The sequence below is a fragment of the Manis javanica genome, chromosome 16 (assembly GCF_040802235.1).
Source record: "Manis javanica isolate MJ-LG chromosome 16, MJ_LKY, whole genome shotgun sequence".
Lineage (NCBI taxonomy): Eukaryota > Metazoa > Chordata > Mammalia > Pholidota > Manidae > Manis > Manis javanica.
This window is the reverse complement of record NC_133171.1, coordinates 71,042,657-71,058,237: the sequence shown is the minus strand read 5'-3', so window position 1 is coordinate 71,058,237 and position 15,581 is coordinate 71,042,657. Positions and strand designations below refer to the sequence as shown.

Here is a 15,581-nt window from a genome sequence, read left to right as displayed (position 1 = left end):
TTAAACGTTTTTTAATCCAGCATTTTTTATTGTTTTAGAAGGAGGGTAATTCAGGACATTTAGCAAACCACACATGTATCCCACAGTATCTAACACAATGCTGGGAACATCATTCAGTCCTATAGGTGCCTCCCTTGTTCCTTCCTCCCTCATGTCTGTACCACCCACTCTCAGATTAATCCACTTAACAAATATTTATTAAATGCCTGCCTTTATCATGAAACTGAGTGCTGGAAGATCCAGGCAAGATCATATTCCCTCTGGTAGTGCAGACTGAACAGCAGCTCCCTGGGTGAATTCTCCCAGCGCCCCTTCTCTCGGCCTCTGCACTTGCAATTTTGCTGTTAGGCTTGCAGATCACACCCTAGTGAACTGCAAAGTTTCTCACTGATATCAAATCTCTTAACATGAAATCATATGTTTTTCAGAGAAAGTAAATAGTAAGCTAGAGAAATGTAATGTTTGGTTCACGTAGAATTTAAAGATAAGTAGCTATAGGTTTCTTTGGAGTTTATGACAGGAAGCAATACAAAAACAAAAGAAGGTTCAATGTTTGTTATTTTAGGAAATTGTGATTACTCATCTCACACTCTAAATGGCAATAAATCAGCTAAGGTAGGAAACTGTGCTTTGTATTAGCTCTTAACTCCTTAGATATGTGGGACTGTATAGAACAAATATTTTTACTAAGTAAGCTCTTTAATTTCTGAGCAAGGAGCCACACCTTATCATTTTGTATTGGGCCCGGCCAGGAGGCAAGGGAGTTGGGTGGTGTGGGGATGGCTTGATTTTCTGCCTTCCACCCTGCAAAACAGGTATTCTGGCTCAACTACGGGGTGGCGTATTTGCTACAGTTCTTTCCCCATCCATGCCCTTGGCCTGTGTGCTCTGCACAACGAACTCCCAAAATTTCCCACCTCTCTCTTCCCTCTGTATTAGTCTCTTCTCTTTGATCTTTTGCAAACTTACATTTCAAGGCACTGATGAATTAGTAAGTAAACTTAATAAAAATGTCTCTGCCCCAGATCGCAATGTCCTTCAGACGGGTGCACGTGGTGATGAAGCCAGTCCTGGAATCACCGGGAACCAGGAGGGAATTTTCGCCTGTGCCCGTCAGAGGAAAGAGCGAAGCGTGCCGCCCGAGCTCTCCGCGTCTCCCCGACCTTCTCGGGCCCCCCTCCGCCCAGCAGCGCTCCGAGGCCCCCCAGCCTCCTCGCCGCTGGTCCCGGCCGGGGCGGGCAAAGCCCAGAGAACCGGCCCGCTGGCGGAGCCCGCAGAGCAGGGCTCGGGGCGGGCGAGGGGCCCTGACGCTCGGCTGCCCCGTCTGTTCGTTAGGCTGTGATCTTTCCGCAGAGCATAAACTGGGCAATTCCAGCCAGATCTTCATTGCTTTAATTCGGGGAGCCAGAGGGAAAGGAATCAAGGTCTGGAAACACTGACGCAAGCGTAACGTGTGAATCTAGCGCTTCTCCCGGTTTACCCTTGGCGGGCGCCCGCCCGAGCGCAGCGCCCCCCGCCCCCGCGCTTTGAGCCCCGCGCGCCGACGGCGGCTACCCCGGCTCCCCGCCGCGCCCAGAGCGCTGATTGGCTGCGCGGGCGAAGCCGGGAAGGGCGGGCCCTGCAGGCCGGTCTCCGTGGCTGCGGCCGTTGCCCCGCTTCTCCCGGGGGCTGGCTTCGCAGGTCGGTGCAGGAGACGGCCGCGGTCCGCAGGGAGGATGAGCGGCGCCCGCGCCAGACCCAGCCTGCAGGCGCAGCCGGCCGTGAACGGCGTGCTGGTGTACCGCAACGGGAACCCGTTCTTCGCCGGGCGCCGCGTGGTGCTCCGTGAGAAGGGCTGCAGCTTCGACGCCCTGCTGCGGGAGGCGACGCGCGGCGTCCGGGCGCCCTTCGGGCCCGTGCGGAACCTCTACACCCCGCGGGCCGGGCACCGCGTCCGGAGGCTGGAGCAGGTCCAGAGCGGGGCCAGCCAGCTACGTGGCTGGGGGCCGGGAGGCCTTCAAGAAGCACAGGTGAGGGCGGGCGCCGCCGCCCAGGGCGCGCTCGGCGGAGGGCCTGGCGACCGGCAGCGGGGACGGGACCCCGCGGGACGGCGGTGGCCCGGCTGCGCGGCCTTCTCCGCCCCTTCCCGGCCGCCCCGCGCGCGGACCCGGCCTGACGGCTGAAGCGCCTCGGAGGCCCGGCATCCTCCGGGTGACGCTCGGAGGCGCGCGGACCGCGGGCCCCGTGAGCGCGCAGGCCGCCGCGGGCGCTGAGGAGAACAGACGGGATTCCGTCGGGCGGCAGCGGGGTGCTCGCCCCTGGTGACCTAGGGTGCAAAGCAGCAGTTCAGCTGCAGCCCGCGGAAGTTAGGGGAGCTCAGTCGGAGATACTTCTGGACGGGGGCGGTAGGACAGGTGGAATTTAATACTCCGCAGGGTTGTTTTGCAGCTTTACCCAGGTGTGTTTCCCATGATAGAACCTCACCCATCTCAGTGGTTTCAGTGTATTCACAGAGCTGTGCAGCCAGCACCGTAGGCTAGCAGGACAACGTTCATCCCCCAAAAGGACGCGGTGCCTCCCACTTCCCCTTCTCCCGCCCCTGCTGACCGCTCGCCCGCGGTGCATGCATCTGAGTGCTGGACACTGGCCGGCGTGGAATCCTACAACGTGTGGGGCTTCTTCCACTTAGCGTAGCGTTTCCCAAGCCGGGTCCGTGGGGTAGCAGGGGGCTCAGTGCTCCGCCTTCACTGCTAATCGTGCCCCTGCGGACGTACCGCTTCCAGTCGGTGGGTGCCTGGCCTGCTTCTTCTCGGCCGTTGCGAATAATGCTGCTGTGAGCACCTGTCTGTAGCTTTTCATTTCTCTTGGGTATATACTTAGGAGAGAATTGCTGGATCCCGTGGTAACTCAGTATTCCATGGTTTTGAATATAAAAGTTTAATTAAAACTCAGCTTGGGCTTCAGGATAGCAAAAAATATCTTCACCATGAAATCTATGCCTGTGAATTCCGATTTTAACTGCGTAGAAAATTTTTTTCCGAATATCACTAAAGCCCGTCACACCCTTCCTTTCTTAAATTTAAGCTGAGTTCTATTCGTCTTGCCTTTTGCTACACCAAACATTCCTTTTGTGGGAGTTGAAGGCTGTATTTGGATTTATTTTTCCCTTCCCTTAAACTTCCTTTAGTGTGAGTTCTCTAATTTTAGAAAGGAACTAAATGAGAAGGTGTACTTCGGAGAAACTTAGAACTGAAAACTGAAAACCAAGAGACTTGAAACTTTCTTAAAGCAGCAATGTTTGTTATCTCCCTATCCTTGCACCAGCACTTGACTCAGCTAGTTAGTTTCTTAATACAGAAATTCCTGCCTCACAGTGCTGTAGAACGTAAATGGTATGGATGTGAACGTGTTCTATAAACACCAAAATGTTATGTGAATGGAAAGCATCTCTGTGTCCGGTTCCTTTCATCATTTGCTTTATTGATTTTTTTATTGACTAATTTTCATATAAAGCAATTTCATGGGAATGGAAACCTGCTTCAGAGACTATTAATGGCTCCAAAATTGTAGGCTCACTCTGTTTAGGAATTCGTTTTCTCTTTTATTTGGCACTATCAATTGAAAGAAAAAAACAGGTACGGTTCCAAACCAAACAGAAAGTACACTTGAAATCACTCCTTATGTATGGGAGATTTGCATGGCTATTTTTGCTTTGAATTCTCACACACAGAAAATTAAGTTTGTTATAACAGTTTCCATGGTTAGTTTTCCACGCTGACAGATGAACAGTTTATTTGTGGTAAAGTAGTAGTATTACGGTTATAATGATGAAAGTCATGAAGATTTAAGTGCTGAATGTATCTGAGCTTAGCAGTTGTTTAGTTTCACGATGTAACAGATGAAGCAACTGGCAAAAACAAAAGAAAGCCCAAAAGATACTGAGGGTAATCCATGTCCTTTAGAACCTAAATGTTGTTGGGGAAGATGGCAATGGTGAAAAATATTTTTCAAATGAAAACGATCAATTTCTTCAATTTCCTTTGCTCAGCCTTTTTCTAATAGTTTTGAAACCACAATTAAACCACAGGTAGCTATTAAACCTTTATTTTATAGCAGAGAATTCTAGAGACCATTCTATTCATGGTCATAATTAAGTGCTAGATTTATACTTATTTTTTATATTAAAACATTTATGTAGCACCTTCTGTGTATGAAGCACAGTGGAACTGGATCACAGTGATGGATTTGCAGGTTGAAGTTGACAGAAGTATAACGTTTTCCGGTTGTGCTTATACTATAGCTAAAGAACGATCACTAGTTAACATCTGTAGCAATTAATGATGGAATAATAGGGGTCTCCAGAGGTTAACTAGTTCACCCCATCTGGCTCAGCTGAACTGATGCCTAAACCATCCCATATGGCTGAGCATTTCTGCATTTCTGTATCATTAAAGTGCTCTCATAGGGAAAAAGATCTCCCAGCCTTTCACAGTTGTTATTCTAATACAGGTACTCAGGACTTTGACCTAAAGCCTGTGATTAATGGAGCTGTTAAGTATCTTTACGCACAAACCACTCCTTACTTCCAAATTGACATAAGAAGTAGAAATACCATATAGTAGGTGTTAACCATTGGGGGGGGGGCGGGAAATGTTCCCCAATAGAATTATGTATTTCTATGATTTTAGGGTCATTGAAGTTTAGAGCAGATGTGTCAGCTCTTGGTGACACTGGAAGCAGTTTCTACCATAATTGCTTTTAATTACTAGCTCCTGATTTTTTGTTTTAGGCTTAAGTGCTTACTATGGCTTACTTTACTTTTTAATACTTTTGAAAAACATTTATATGACTGACTCAAAGGCAGTAAAAGAAACCCTTACTGTTTTTTTGTTTTGTTTTCCCCCAGTTACTTGGACATAGGAGAAATCAAGAAAAGACCAATGGAAGTCAATTCAGAGGTAATGCAAATAATTATTTGAAGGTTCAAATAAATGAGTGCCGTTTTTGTGTTTCTTATGGTGTGTCTTAGAGATTTGGATGACATTGTAATAATGAGATAAGTTGTTTAATATACAAATGGGACATTATAGGTTTTGAGGCAAAGATAATCCTTTCTTTGCATCATTATCAGCGACAGAGACTGAGCAGGTGTCTTAAGACATGTAGGAAGTAGACACAGTATGTTCCTACTTCCCCATTTTCTAGTGCCCTGGTTGAAATCCATAGGAATTTTCCTTGTCAAGTGGGAAGAGATTCTGGGTGCTGTGACCCCCATCTTTACCAAAAACAATCCCTTTCCTAATTTATTGCCTCTGACAGCACAGTGTTTACAGTAGCCAGGCTCACCCTGCCTGCCCCTGAGGCCTGCAGAGGAGCCTGTCGGATTCGCACGTGATATCAGGACAGCACCTCGATTTTTACTTGCACTGAAGCTCACCTGAACACAGTCCCAAGAGCACGTGGGAAGATGGGGAGTGGATATTCAGAACACTTCATTCCACATAGCTTCTGAATCCCTAGTGGAATTTTCAGATATTCTGCAGGACATATAGTTTGTGGATGAAAAATAGACAAGAACAAAGTTAAGGCAGTCACTGGACGTGAGGCAGTGAGACGGAAGGAAACATCGTAGCTAACCCAGACTGGGGTTGTGTTCACCAGCCCAGACTCCCTTCTCCTCATTTTGACCCCACATAAACAAATGAGTGTTCTGCCAGTGAAAAACCGGCTGGCAAAAAAAGACTTTTTTGTTCATTTGGAGAGGCGGCTCACCTCTCCTGCATTGTGTTTATGCCCAATAGGACCAACTAGGTCTCTAGAAAAAAACTGTAAGAATTGTCCAGTATTTAGAAGAATGTGAGGTCAAATTCTTCATTTGGATAATTTGTGGAAAGAGGTGCTAATCCCAGCTATTTAAAATAATTGATATTCTTGTTTGTGTTTTTTATTTTCTATGTGTGTCAAATTGATTATTCATGAAGGTGCTAAGATTTATAGCTTAATGTAGGCAAAGGTATGAATGTTTCAGGTGGCGCTTATGTTTCAGCTAAATTATAACCACTGGTTAATATCTAGAGCAAATAGGAAAAGGGACATTGCATTGGTGAATTAGTTCTGGGTAACAATTTTGTTTGAAGGATACACAACTGTTTGAAGCTGGCAACCTTACTTGAAGTTGGTGGTTGAAACTGACTTTCTATGATAGAATTTGGGATGTGTAAATTCCTAAGGAATATGAACATATTTACTTTGGATTCTGGTGTTTTTGATGAAGACATTGTGCTAGCAAAGTGCAACAGGTGTGCAATAAGTTTCTCTGATTGCTTTTTTCTCTCATTAAGGTTATCTTTAACCAAGGAAACATTCACAAGGACTCCAGTTAATTTAATTTGCTATTTTAATTCCACCTTGGAGCAGTAGCTATTGTTTTCTCTTTACTTGAGGCCTACTCAGGAGCCACACGTAGTTCTGATATATGGACACATGAATGCAGGGAAAAACCTGGCCCTTTGCGGTGGCTAGAGGGGTGCATCTCTCCCACTTTTTTTCCTACTGGTAATTCCCTCCCCTTATCTTCTCCCTTACGTTACTGCATAAACCCTGCTATAGCCTTTCATTTCTTCTTAGTCATTCCCCTCAAAACCTTTCAAAGGGGATTAAAAAGAAAGAAGTAGAGAAAATTTGGGGATACCAAGGAGATGGGAGGAGGTGGTAGGAGACTGCCTGTCCATGCTCTTCGGCACTTCCCTTGCCCACCGAAGCCCCCGTTCCCACCTGCTTCCTGAAGCCATGTCTCCCACTTTTTTCCTCCCCAATTTTCCCTCCCAGTCTAGATGAGAAGTGTATTCGCTTCCCTTGATCTTCAACAAAGAGACCCTCCTCCTCAAAGTCCACACCATGACTACATGTGAAGCCTTCTTTGAGCAAAGGTAGCCCCTACTCTCATTACCAGAAAGGGGGAGTTTTGGGTTCCTGGCATCCCAAAAGGGAATCTGAATGTACTTCCCTACAGAGATACCTCTTTATCTTTTGGTTCTACAGTATTATTGCTGTTGTTTTAGGTACAGCACAAGTTAAAAATGTTTTGGAGGGCTGCCCTGAGAACCTAACTATTGTCTGGGTAATTTTTACTGTGGAGAAATACCTCTTCCCTTTCCACAACTGATTTACAAACAAACTTGTAGAATTCCAACACGTTTGTAAGTCAGAGGACTATGTTCAAAATTTGAGAACAGATGTGTGGATACTGGCCTCTCAGAAAAATCACAGATGCTAGTTTCTTGATCTGAGGTGGTGATTTCTTGTCACCGTTCAAGTGTACTGAGAAGTACACTCAGTTATATACTGTCGGTGACTGCTATTCTTCGTAGAGAACATATTCTTGGACCTCACAGAATTAATTTTGAAGTGGGTTTAGGACATGAATACAGAATTGGAGGGCTTAGAGTTGTCTCATGGGGAAGTTTCTATGTGGTAGTAGCACAAACATCATTTATTCAAAGATGCTTCAGTCAGAAGGATGATTAAAATGACATCTTCATCAAAACAGGAGGCATTCCCTTGAATCTGAGCTCATTTCATACTGCTTGAGTTTTCAGTGTTGGGCTACATATAAAAGCCAGTGCACATGATTTGGTTACCCTAATTACTTGAAATATGTCAGTTCTGATTTTCCCCAGTACATGTTACTATAGAAAGACCTTTGCAGGGCGATGGGGTTGTGTAGACTGTGTAGCATCAGGTCCTCACCGCTGTGGCTGTTTCTACACGTGATAGGAAACCCAGCCAGGGGGTGCTGGGACTCTGGCAAATTTCCTTTTCCCAGAGCACCTCACTGAAGTCCATCATATAACATGGATGCTTTTTAGATAGTTAATAACCCAGACACAGTGGTTTCCACTTCCTTGCCTCACACCCGGGTCTTGTTTTCACGGATGACCGGGCAGAGGCCTCCCAGATGCCCCTGGCACCCGAGCCTCCCTTCCGCAGTCAGCCGGGGCACCTGTTTTCATCTCTTCCTGCCCTCCCCGCATCAGTGGAGATGGTGTCTTGCCCTCTGACCATGGCAACTCGTCTCCTTATGTACGTCTTTCTGGGCCTCTCTGCTTCCATCCTCCTCCCCGCCCAGGCCCTTTTCAGGTCTCCTCTGTGCTTCTGTTTTCCATGTTGACTTACCTGCTTCCTCCCTCCCTCTGTGGTGACAGTCCGTGGGAGTCTTCTGTTCTCATGCCCTGGGCACCTCTGATCTGCTCGTGGGGTGCCTCTCCTCCTCACCAGCGGGCAGTGCCCTCTCACTGCGTGAGTCTTCCTTGTTTCCCCACCATATCCACTTGGCTTCCATGTGATTGGGCACCTACACCGTCCCGCTCAGGCAGAGTGCCGGAGTGCAGAAATGAACAGGATGTGCAGAGCTTCTCCCCGAGGAGTTGCAATCTGGCTGAAGAGACAGATGCATTTAGCATCTCCAGGACCACATATGAATGATTTGATTTGTTGGGATTCGGTTGCGTTTGTGTTGAGCTGCTCATTTCAAGGTGCCTTTGGCTTTATCATGTTGAGGCAAAGCCATCTCCTAACTGGGTTTTTCCTCTCTGACCTTGAGTGGTAAATCTCTTTGATCGCCCCCAGGCCCACATCTCATTAAGTGTAGTGAATCCTTCAGATTAGTGATGCCAGGGTTCTTGTTTGCGGAGCTTCACAAACAGTCAAGGTAGGAAAGCAAGGTACAGGCTTTTATTTAGAGATAAAGTGAAAGGACAGAGCTCCCGGCTCATGCCAGGAGGGAACAAGAGAGTCCGTAGCAGTGCATTGTCTAGGGGGTTTTATAGGTAGTTGAGGATTTTTCGAGAACATGAAAAAACTTAGGGGTGGGGACTTGTTAAGTGGACCCTGAATATTAAAAATTAACTGTAAGGAATTTCCTGCCTTGATTTCTCTCTGGGACACCGGTGCCTTGGTCTGGGAGCATATCAAAAGGCTGCCTGCCCAGCCCCCAAGGTGGGCTGAGGTATTGTCTACTTGCTAAAGAATTTTGCCTCTTGAACTTCCTGGGTGTTAAAATGCAATCATATCTTTAAGATGGAATGCTTCTTGCCTTTTACTATGCTGTCTACAGCGGGGTCTGCAGCTAAGTTAGTTGCTCAGTTGCAAAATGACTTTGTCAGATCCGAAGGAGGAAAGACAGCACATAGGCCTGGGCCTTTTAGCATGCTATAGTGAACCTTACACATGGTTACAACTGATTAGCATAATAAAACATGTGCTACTCTTCTTTATCTGGGGAACATTAACTGATTTCACTGAAGAATGATTCTAGAGCTCAATGTTTAACATAAGAGTTTTAGCAGGGGGGGTTTCCTTGCATGTAGTTACATTGCTCTGACTGCAAATATCCCGCCCTGCCCCCTGCAGAGGCCCTCATTCTATTCTGACTACATCTATGGTCCCTGTCTCATTAGGACTTTCTTAAATAGTTACTTAGAGTGCAAAGTCTGTTTGATTGGGTAACAGGCCTGGGTACGCATATACAGAAGGGACAAGCAGTTAGCTTGGCTACAGAGCGCTTTGGATGTGCTGGGCATTGGTGGGGCGCCAGACATAGGTGAATAATTCACGGCTCTTTCTCTCCAGGAGTTTAGGATCTAGGGGAGGAGATGGGAAATACCATTTTCCAGGGCACATGGACTGGGCCAGAGGTATGCTTGGAGGTCTGAGGAACTGCAGAAGGGGTTAGAATTGTGGGTCAGCCAGTTTAAAATGATTTTAAATATAATAGAATATTTTATTTTTGGCCTCTTTCTCCTTGATTAGGGTTTTGAGAATGTCCCTTTCTACAACTTAATTAAGGGGGATTATTTAATACTTAACTCTCTGTAAGAGCCTCTGACAGAGAGTGAAAATCAGCTTGGATGGAGAAGGCAGAGGCAGCCCCACCGTGAGTCGGGCATAGGGCTCACAGAGAGCCATGCCTCTCCCAGCCCAGCAGCTGTCACTGGCCGTAGGGCACCTCTTCAGTGATTGTTGCTTTCTTCCTGCAGAGACCCAGACCTGCTTTGCTGTTCCCTTATTTTACTAAACTTCCCTCACCTCAGAACAAGCCTTAGTTAATCCCCACTTACTCTCCTAATCTCATTTCAAATTTCAGTCAATCCAGAACTGAACCTGCTTCTCTTAGCCCCTCCTCGGAATCCTTCAGAGAGAACCCAAACCTTTCAAACAACATGTCCCTCCTCTCTCTTTCTCAGCAGGCGTCACCTTGCTGCAGCCAAGCCAGTACCTCTGCTTCTGTTGGACAAGGTTGTTACAGGTCCCAGTAGCCTTTGGCTGATGGGGCTTAACATGTGCAACAGACTGGTCTCACATCACGAGTCTCTAGGAGACCTGCTAATTCTAGCATTAGCAGACTGCTAGTAGTTATAATTCTCTGCTATTTTGAATATTCCTAACCGACAGTTAAGGGAGATGTCTGTTTGCCTCATGCATGCCTGGTTATTCTACATTTCACATTTGTCTCAAATAACTTAGACGTCGTCATGGTCACTGCCTATTTAAGTTTTGTTTCAGGGATAAAATTAGTTGTGGTTAAACCTTTGTGTGATACATTTATTGTACATCTAGGATAGTTTGGAGCCATATTAGATGGATGTTTTCACTCACAGGGACTTACTGTGTGCCTGCTCTGGGCCAGACATCGTGCCACCACCCGAGAACCGCACAGCATGGCCCTGTCCTCATGGAGTCACTGCCACTCAGCCTGCCCAGCATCTGTACCTCTGTATTGACTCTGTGAACACTGATCTTTGTGTAGAATATGTATATTTCTGAGTTTAAGAGCCTTCCTATTGAGGGGTAAACAGTTTTTGAACTTTATTATCAATAATGGGTCAGAGAACAATGGGACATTTTTGAGGAGAATAAACACCTAATTCCTGGAAAAATTAGTTCCATTTCCTGGAGTTATGAACACCTTATCCATTTCTCTATGATTAGGATATTTGGCTTGAACTCTATTGCTTTCCCTTTTTAATATCCACCTTCTTCCCAAGATGTCTGTGAATTCCTGCAGTGACTATTATCTCATGCTCACTTCTGAGCTTCCGCTTCCAAAATATTAGGTGTGTTATCGACTGTCTTGTTCTACAGGCTGTGTCTAAGACCCTGTCAACTCTGGGGTGAAATCCTTTCACTGATGTCCTCCCAAATACTCCATTCACATACGTGTGTGTGGTGAAGTTCACCTGTGATTTGTAAACATGGAGCACACTTTGTAGGTTGTGTACGAGGTTCAGCAGCCTAGAACTTGCCGCCAGACACCGTGGCCTGGGATGCCCGTTCAGGCCCAGCCTCTGGCTTCGCTTCTTGCCTCCTGTCTCTTTTTCCCCATCAGGCTCTGTTCTACCTCTGCCCCAAGATTGCATTGATTTCTAACACAGAACAGTTCAGAGCTTTGTTTTGTTCCTTGTCTCTTGCTAACCTGTATTTTCAGGGTCATCAGAAAATGTAATTTTTACCCCCTCCCTTCCATTTATACCTTAAAAAGTCAAGGGTCTGTTTGGTTCCCCCCTTTTCTTATCTGCCCCTCACTTGCCTGCTGGGGCACCGGACGAGAGTGCAACTGCCCGTGGGAGAGGGCGGTGGGCCAGGCCTGCCCTACTCAGGCCCCGAGCTGACTGCGCCCTCCGGGCCCCACAGAGCCGGCCAGTCAGCCCCTTCCCGGGCAGCGGGGCCCTCCGGCTGGCCGGGCCCTCGCACTGAGCACTCGCTAGTACACCTTCCTCACTTCGTGGGTGGGTTCGGGTAGGAGGATTCGGATGAACCGGGTTTCTTTGTAGTGGGGGCCCAGCAGGAGTGCCCTGGGAGGAGGGGAGACAGGAAGGGGTCTTTTGAAACCCCCCCTGTCTCTGCGTTTGTAGAGCCTGCGGGAGCGCGGGCGGTGCCCCAGTCCGTGACTCTGGCGAGTGTCTTTATGGTTTTCAGTATCGTGATAAAGATTCACATTTCAGCTTAATCATCAGGCATAGTCTCTAATGAAACATACCATGGGATCTGCTGCCTAAAGGCTTTTGGTTGGGAATGGGATTCTAGACTTGAAATTGGGTGTAATTATTAACCTTCCTGCAGGAAGGCATGGGGCTGTGTGGTTTGACTCACTAATCTTTAGCCTGGGAATTCTGGGCTCAAAGGGGGAACTACTTAAAAAGCTAAACTCCTGAATACTTCTTTCTTTAATTTAAGGGAAGATTAGCAGATTATGTTAGTCAGTTTTACTCATTTACTTAAGAACGGAAGAAAATAAAACAACTTTTGTGAATTCTTCCAATTTAAGATCATCCCTAATCTTTTATTTTCTACCTTTCCCCCTCCTCTCTAAAGTAACTGCTAAGTGAGAAGCATTCTTTTAAGGACAGCCAGTTCACAGCAGTGGTCGTGGTGGGTCTCACACGAGTGTGGCCCTGCCCAAGCCCTGTGAAGACAGAGCTTCCTGTTGGAGAACAACTGGATGTATTTCATTTCTCACTCACACTTTCTAATTTGACCTATTTCTCAGTATTGAGCCGTGTGTGTGTATTTGAATAAGAATGAGAAAGAAGTATTTATGTTAGCCTGGGAAATATTGGTGTAATAAAGAATATCCATTGATAATCCTTATCAGCTCTGATCAAAAGCAAAATGGTTGATTTTAGTTTGTCCATTAACATGTGCCATGGCATTTGTTCTAAACATCTTGTATTCTTTATTTGGCATTTCAATATGAATTTAGGAAATTGAACATTTATGAAATTATATGACATATGTATTAGATTTTTATAGTAAAAAGCTGTTCTAAGCAAACAAATTTAACAAACATTTAGAAAAAACCTTATAATAAAAAAATAGAAAAAAGTATCTACTAAAACAAGTTGCTAACTAAATTTGTATGATTAAGCATCCTACTTAAATGAAGTATCAAACCATTCTCACTAGGAAGTTTCACTAAAGTACCCACTAAAATAATGTCCTTTGGCAACTCAAACAGCAAAATCTATGAAGAGAGAAGATCTTGTTCTCATACTGCGTGGGATTTGAAATATAAAAGATGAAATTTTAAGAATGAAACATGATTTGAAATTCTGCCAAGGTGTAGCAAGGTTTTGGTTGATGTATATTTATGTACCTACTATAATAAAATAAATACATATTAAGGATAATCATTAGCATGAACTTATTGAGTTTTCTGGTGAAGTCAAAGGGACTGTTCATGATGGAAATATAATTATTTCCACAGAGTAGGAATAGTAGGAATATATGCTAAATAAATAGCAACGTGTAGCCAATGAAGACATAAATTTTGCTCAACCATTTATTGAATGATGCTCATCTTTCACATTTTCTCAAGAATATTTCTCATGAGCCTGCTGGTTGCCAGGCAGTGGGCTAGATTCTAGCCATACAGATATAAAAAGATACTATGTGTCTATCAGAAATGACAACAAGGTAATTGTAGGAGGACTCTGGAAAGAGGTTTGAGTGATAAGATACACAAAGAAGAATAAGAAGATTGAAAAACAGAGATTATTAGTCCAAGGGAAGAAAATTATAGACTTAATTAATAATTGGCTTCAGTGCTTATAAAGAAAATGGGGATTAGCTCTTTTCTGTCAGAGCTGGGTACCAAAGAGGGGGAAACACATTAAGCTGTGGTGTGAAGGTTGAAGAACTTAGGTCAGATTGAGAAAAAAAAAACTTTTTAAATGGTGGAACTACTAAACATTTATTGAAAGTGCCACGCCTCTTTCTATTTCTAAACATAAATAGATTCTTCTGACATGCATATTTCAGTTGTATACCAAGATGGTGGAGCTGAACTGAGATGGGCTTTAATCCCAAAGCGCCCGGCAGTCCAAGGCTCTGAGGGTTGGACTGCTGCTGCAAGAGCCTCCCACGGAGCCTGAGGACCGGTGCCAGGCCCCACCTTCCCTCAGGGAGTCAGCGAGTGGGGCAAACCAGCTGGGGTCCCCCTGCAGTCCCTGTGTGGTGCCTCCCGCTGTGATTTTCTCCAGTTTCAGAGTTCCTCAGTGTAAATGAGTGGTGCGGCTGTGATTTGCTGGCATTTCCAGGCAGAATTTTTAAAGAGCAACAATTGAAGCAACACCATGAAAGTGGTGAGTTTGGAGGCCCTTCCTGTTTTGGAGGGTGGCTCTTGCATCTGGAGCTTTTGGCAGCCCAGCCCCAGCACACATCTGGCAGCTGTTCGAAGAGCTGCTGCAGTTTTTCTCATCATTGTAAATCCAGAAAAAGAAAACCCAAGAGGGGCAATACCTTAAAGGAATAAGGGAAGTGAGACTCAGAGGAGTTTCAGTAATAAGAAATAAGCATATAAAGTTATCTGTAATAACATGATTTTTCATCAGGATGTAAAAACTTGTCAGTTTAGGCACTTTCACTTTTATTTCCCTTTAATTTAGAACAAATTCTGTGTGTGTGTATGTGTTTGTTAAATGCCTAACTTGTGGAAACTGTTTCAAAGACCCAGAGTAGGACAGAGTAGCAAGAAATCCTTAGCTATTTCCTGGGAAAGCATGTTAAGAACACCTTGCCAAGGAAGGAGGATCTGGGCTCACCCCACGGGCCTCTTGGTTCTGCTGGGACGCAGACCCCAGTCTGGCCTCCAGCCGTCCGGCTGTCCTCTCAAGTGTGGTGGTGCGTAAGTCACTGGCTGGCGAGAGCGTTTGTGTAATTTAGCTTACATCTGTCAGCACCCTGGAAAAACAACAGTGGTCTCTGTTTACAGGTAGCAGGTCAGCAGTCTTACCTTGATGTACTAAATAAAATGAATTTCAGTGTGCTTAAAATGGACGGTGGAGGTCCTTTTAAGGTAGGGCTGTATTGGCGTTTGGTTGGTCTCAGCCTGGCCTACGCAGACTGAGCCTAGCGCCTGGCCTGGTCAGCAGTGACAATTCCTATGTATCATTATAAAAGACTCCTTTATAAGCAGCCGAACAGATCAAGGTCAGAAGTTACCCCATGATTACATAGTTTGGATGTTTGAATTTTTGAAATAAGGTCAGTTTCAGCCCACCTGTTAGTGGGGGGCAAAACTTAAGTGGCGAAGAATTGTGGGAGAGGGGACACCAAGCTGCCTGGGTGTATTTGCAGTGTCTAATGTTTAACTCGGAACATTTCTCTCCAGGGAATTTCTGATGGCAGCCTAGGCGGCTTTGTTGTTTTCCTCTCACCTTCTAGCGGTAAATGCAAATTTTCTGAGTTTCAGAGATTTATGAGACTCCTTGTCCATCTTTGCTATTTCAAATATACATCCTATGTAACTGAGCTGCCAACTCTTAGAAAATTTTATAAAACAAGCCATTATAATATTATCCAAGTTGCATTTTATAAACTAAATGTTAATTGATAAAATTCTGTATTCACAGACTGTTTTCCTAGAAGTGAAAAAATTAACTCAATTTCCAGCACTACAAGTTTTGCATTAGCTAATATGGAAACTTCCACAGCTGGTTTTTAAAAGCTAGATTTTAAAAAGTGGTTTGAAATATCAATCTTTACATCATAGATACAGCAAAGAGATTCTTTTAGTATGTCTTTTGCAAATATATGTAAATATA

The 15,581-nt window shown here is 45.2% G+C and overlaps 1 protein-coding gene across 4 annotated transcripts in view; it reads left to right on the top strand.

The window, feature by feature from the left end:
- Window positions 1–960: 960 nt before the first annotated feature.
- LOC118967922 (doublecortin domain-containing protein 2-like) overlaps window positions 961–15,581 on the top strand; it is a 114,586-nt gene continuing 99,965 nt past the window's right edge. For 2 of the 4 annotated variants that reach the window (XM_073224901.1, XM_073224902.1), the window contains exons 1-2: window positions 961–2,009; window positions 4,886–4,937. In XM_073224901.1, coding sequence (XP_073081002.1) covers window positions 1,716–2,009; window positions 4,886–4,937 — 346 coding nt within the window. In that variant the 5' untranslated portion in view covers window positions 961–1,715. The remainder of the gene's footprint in view (window positions 2,010–4,885; window positions 4,938–15,581) is intronic. The other 2 variants (XM_073224903.1, XM_073224904.1) reach the window with 2 other exon arrangements.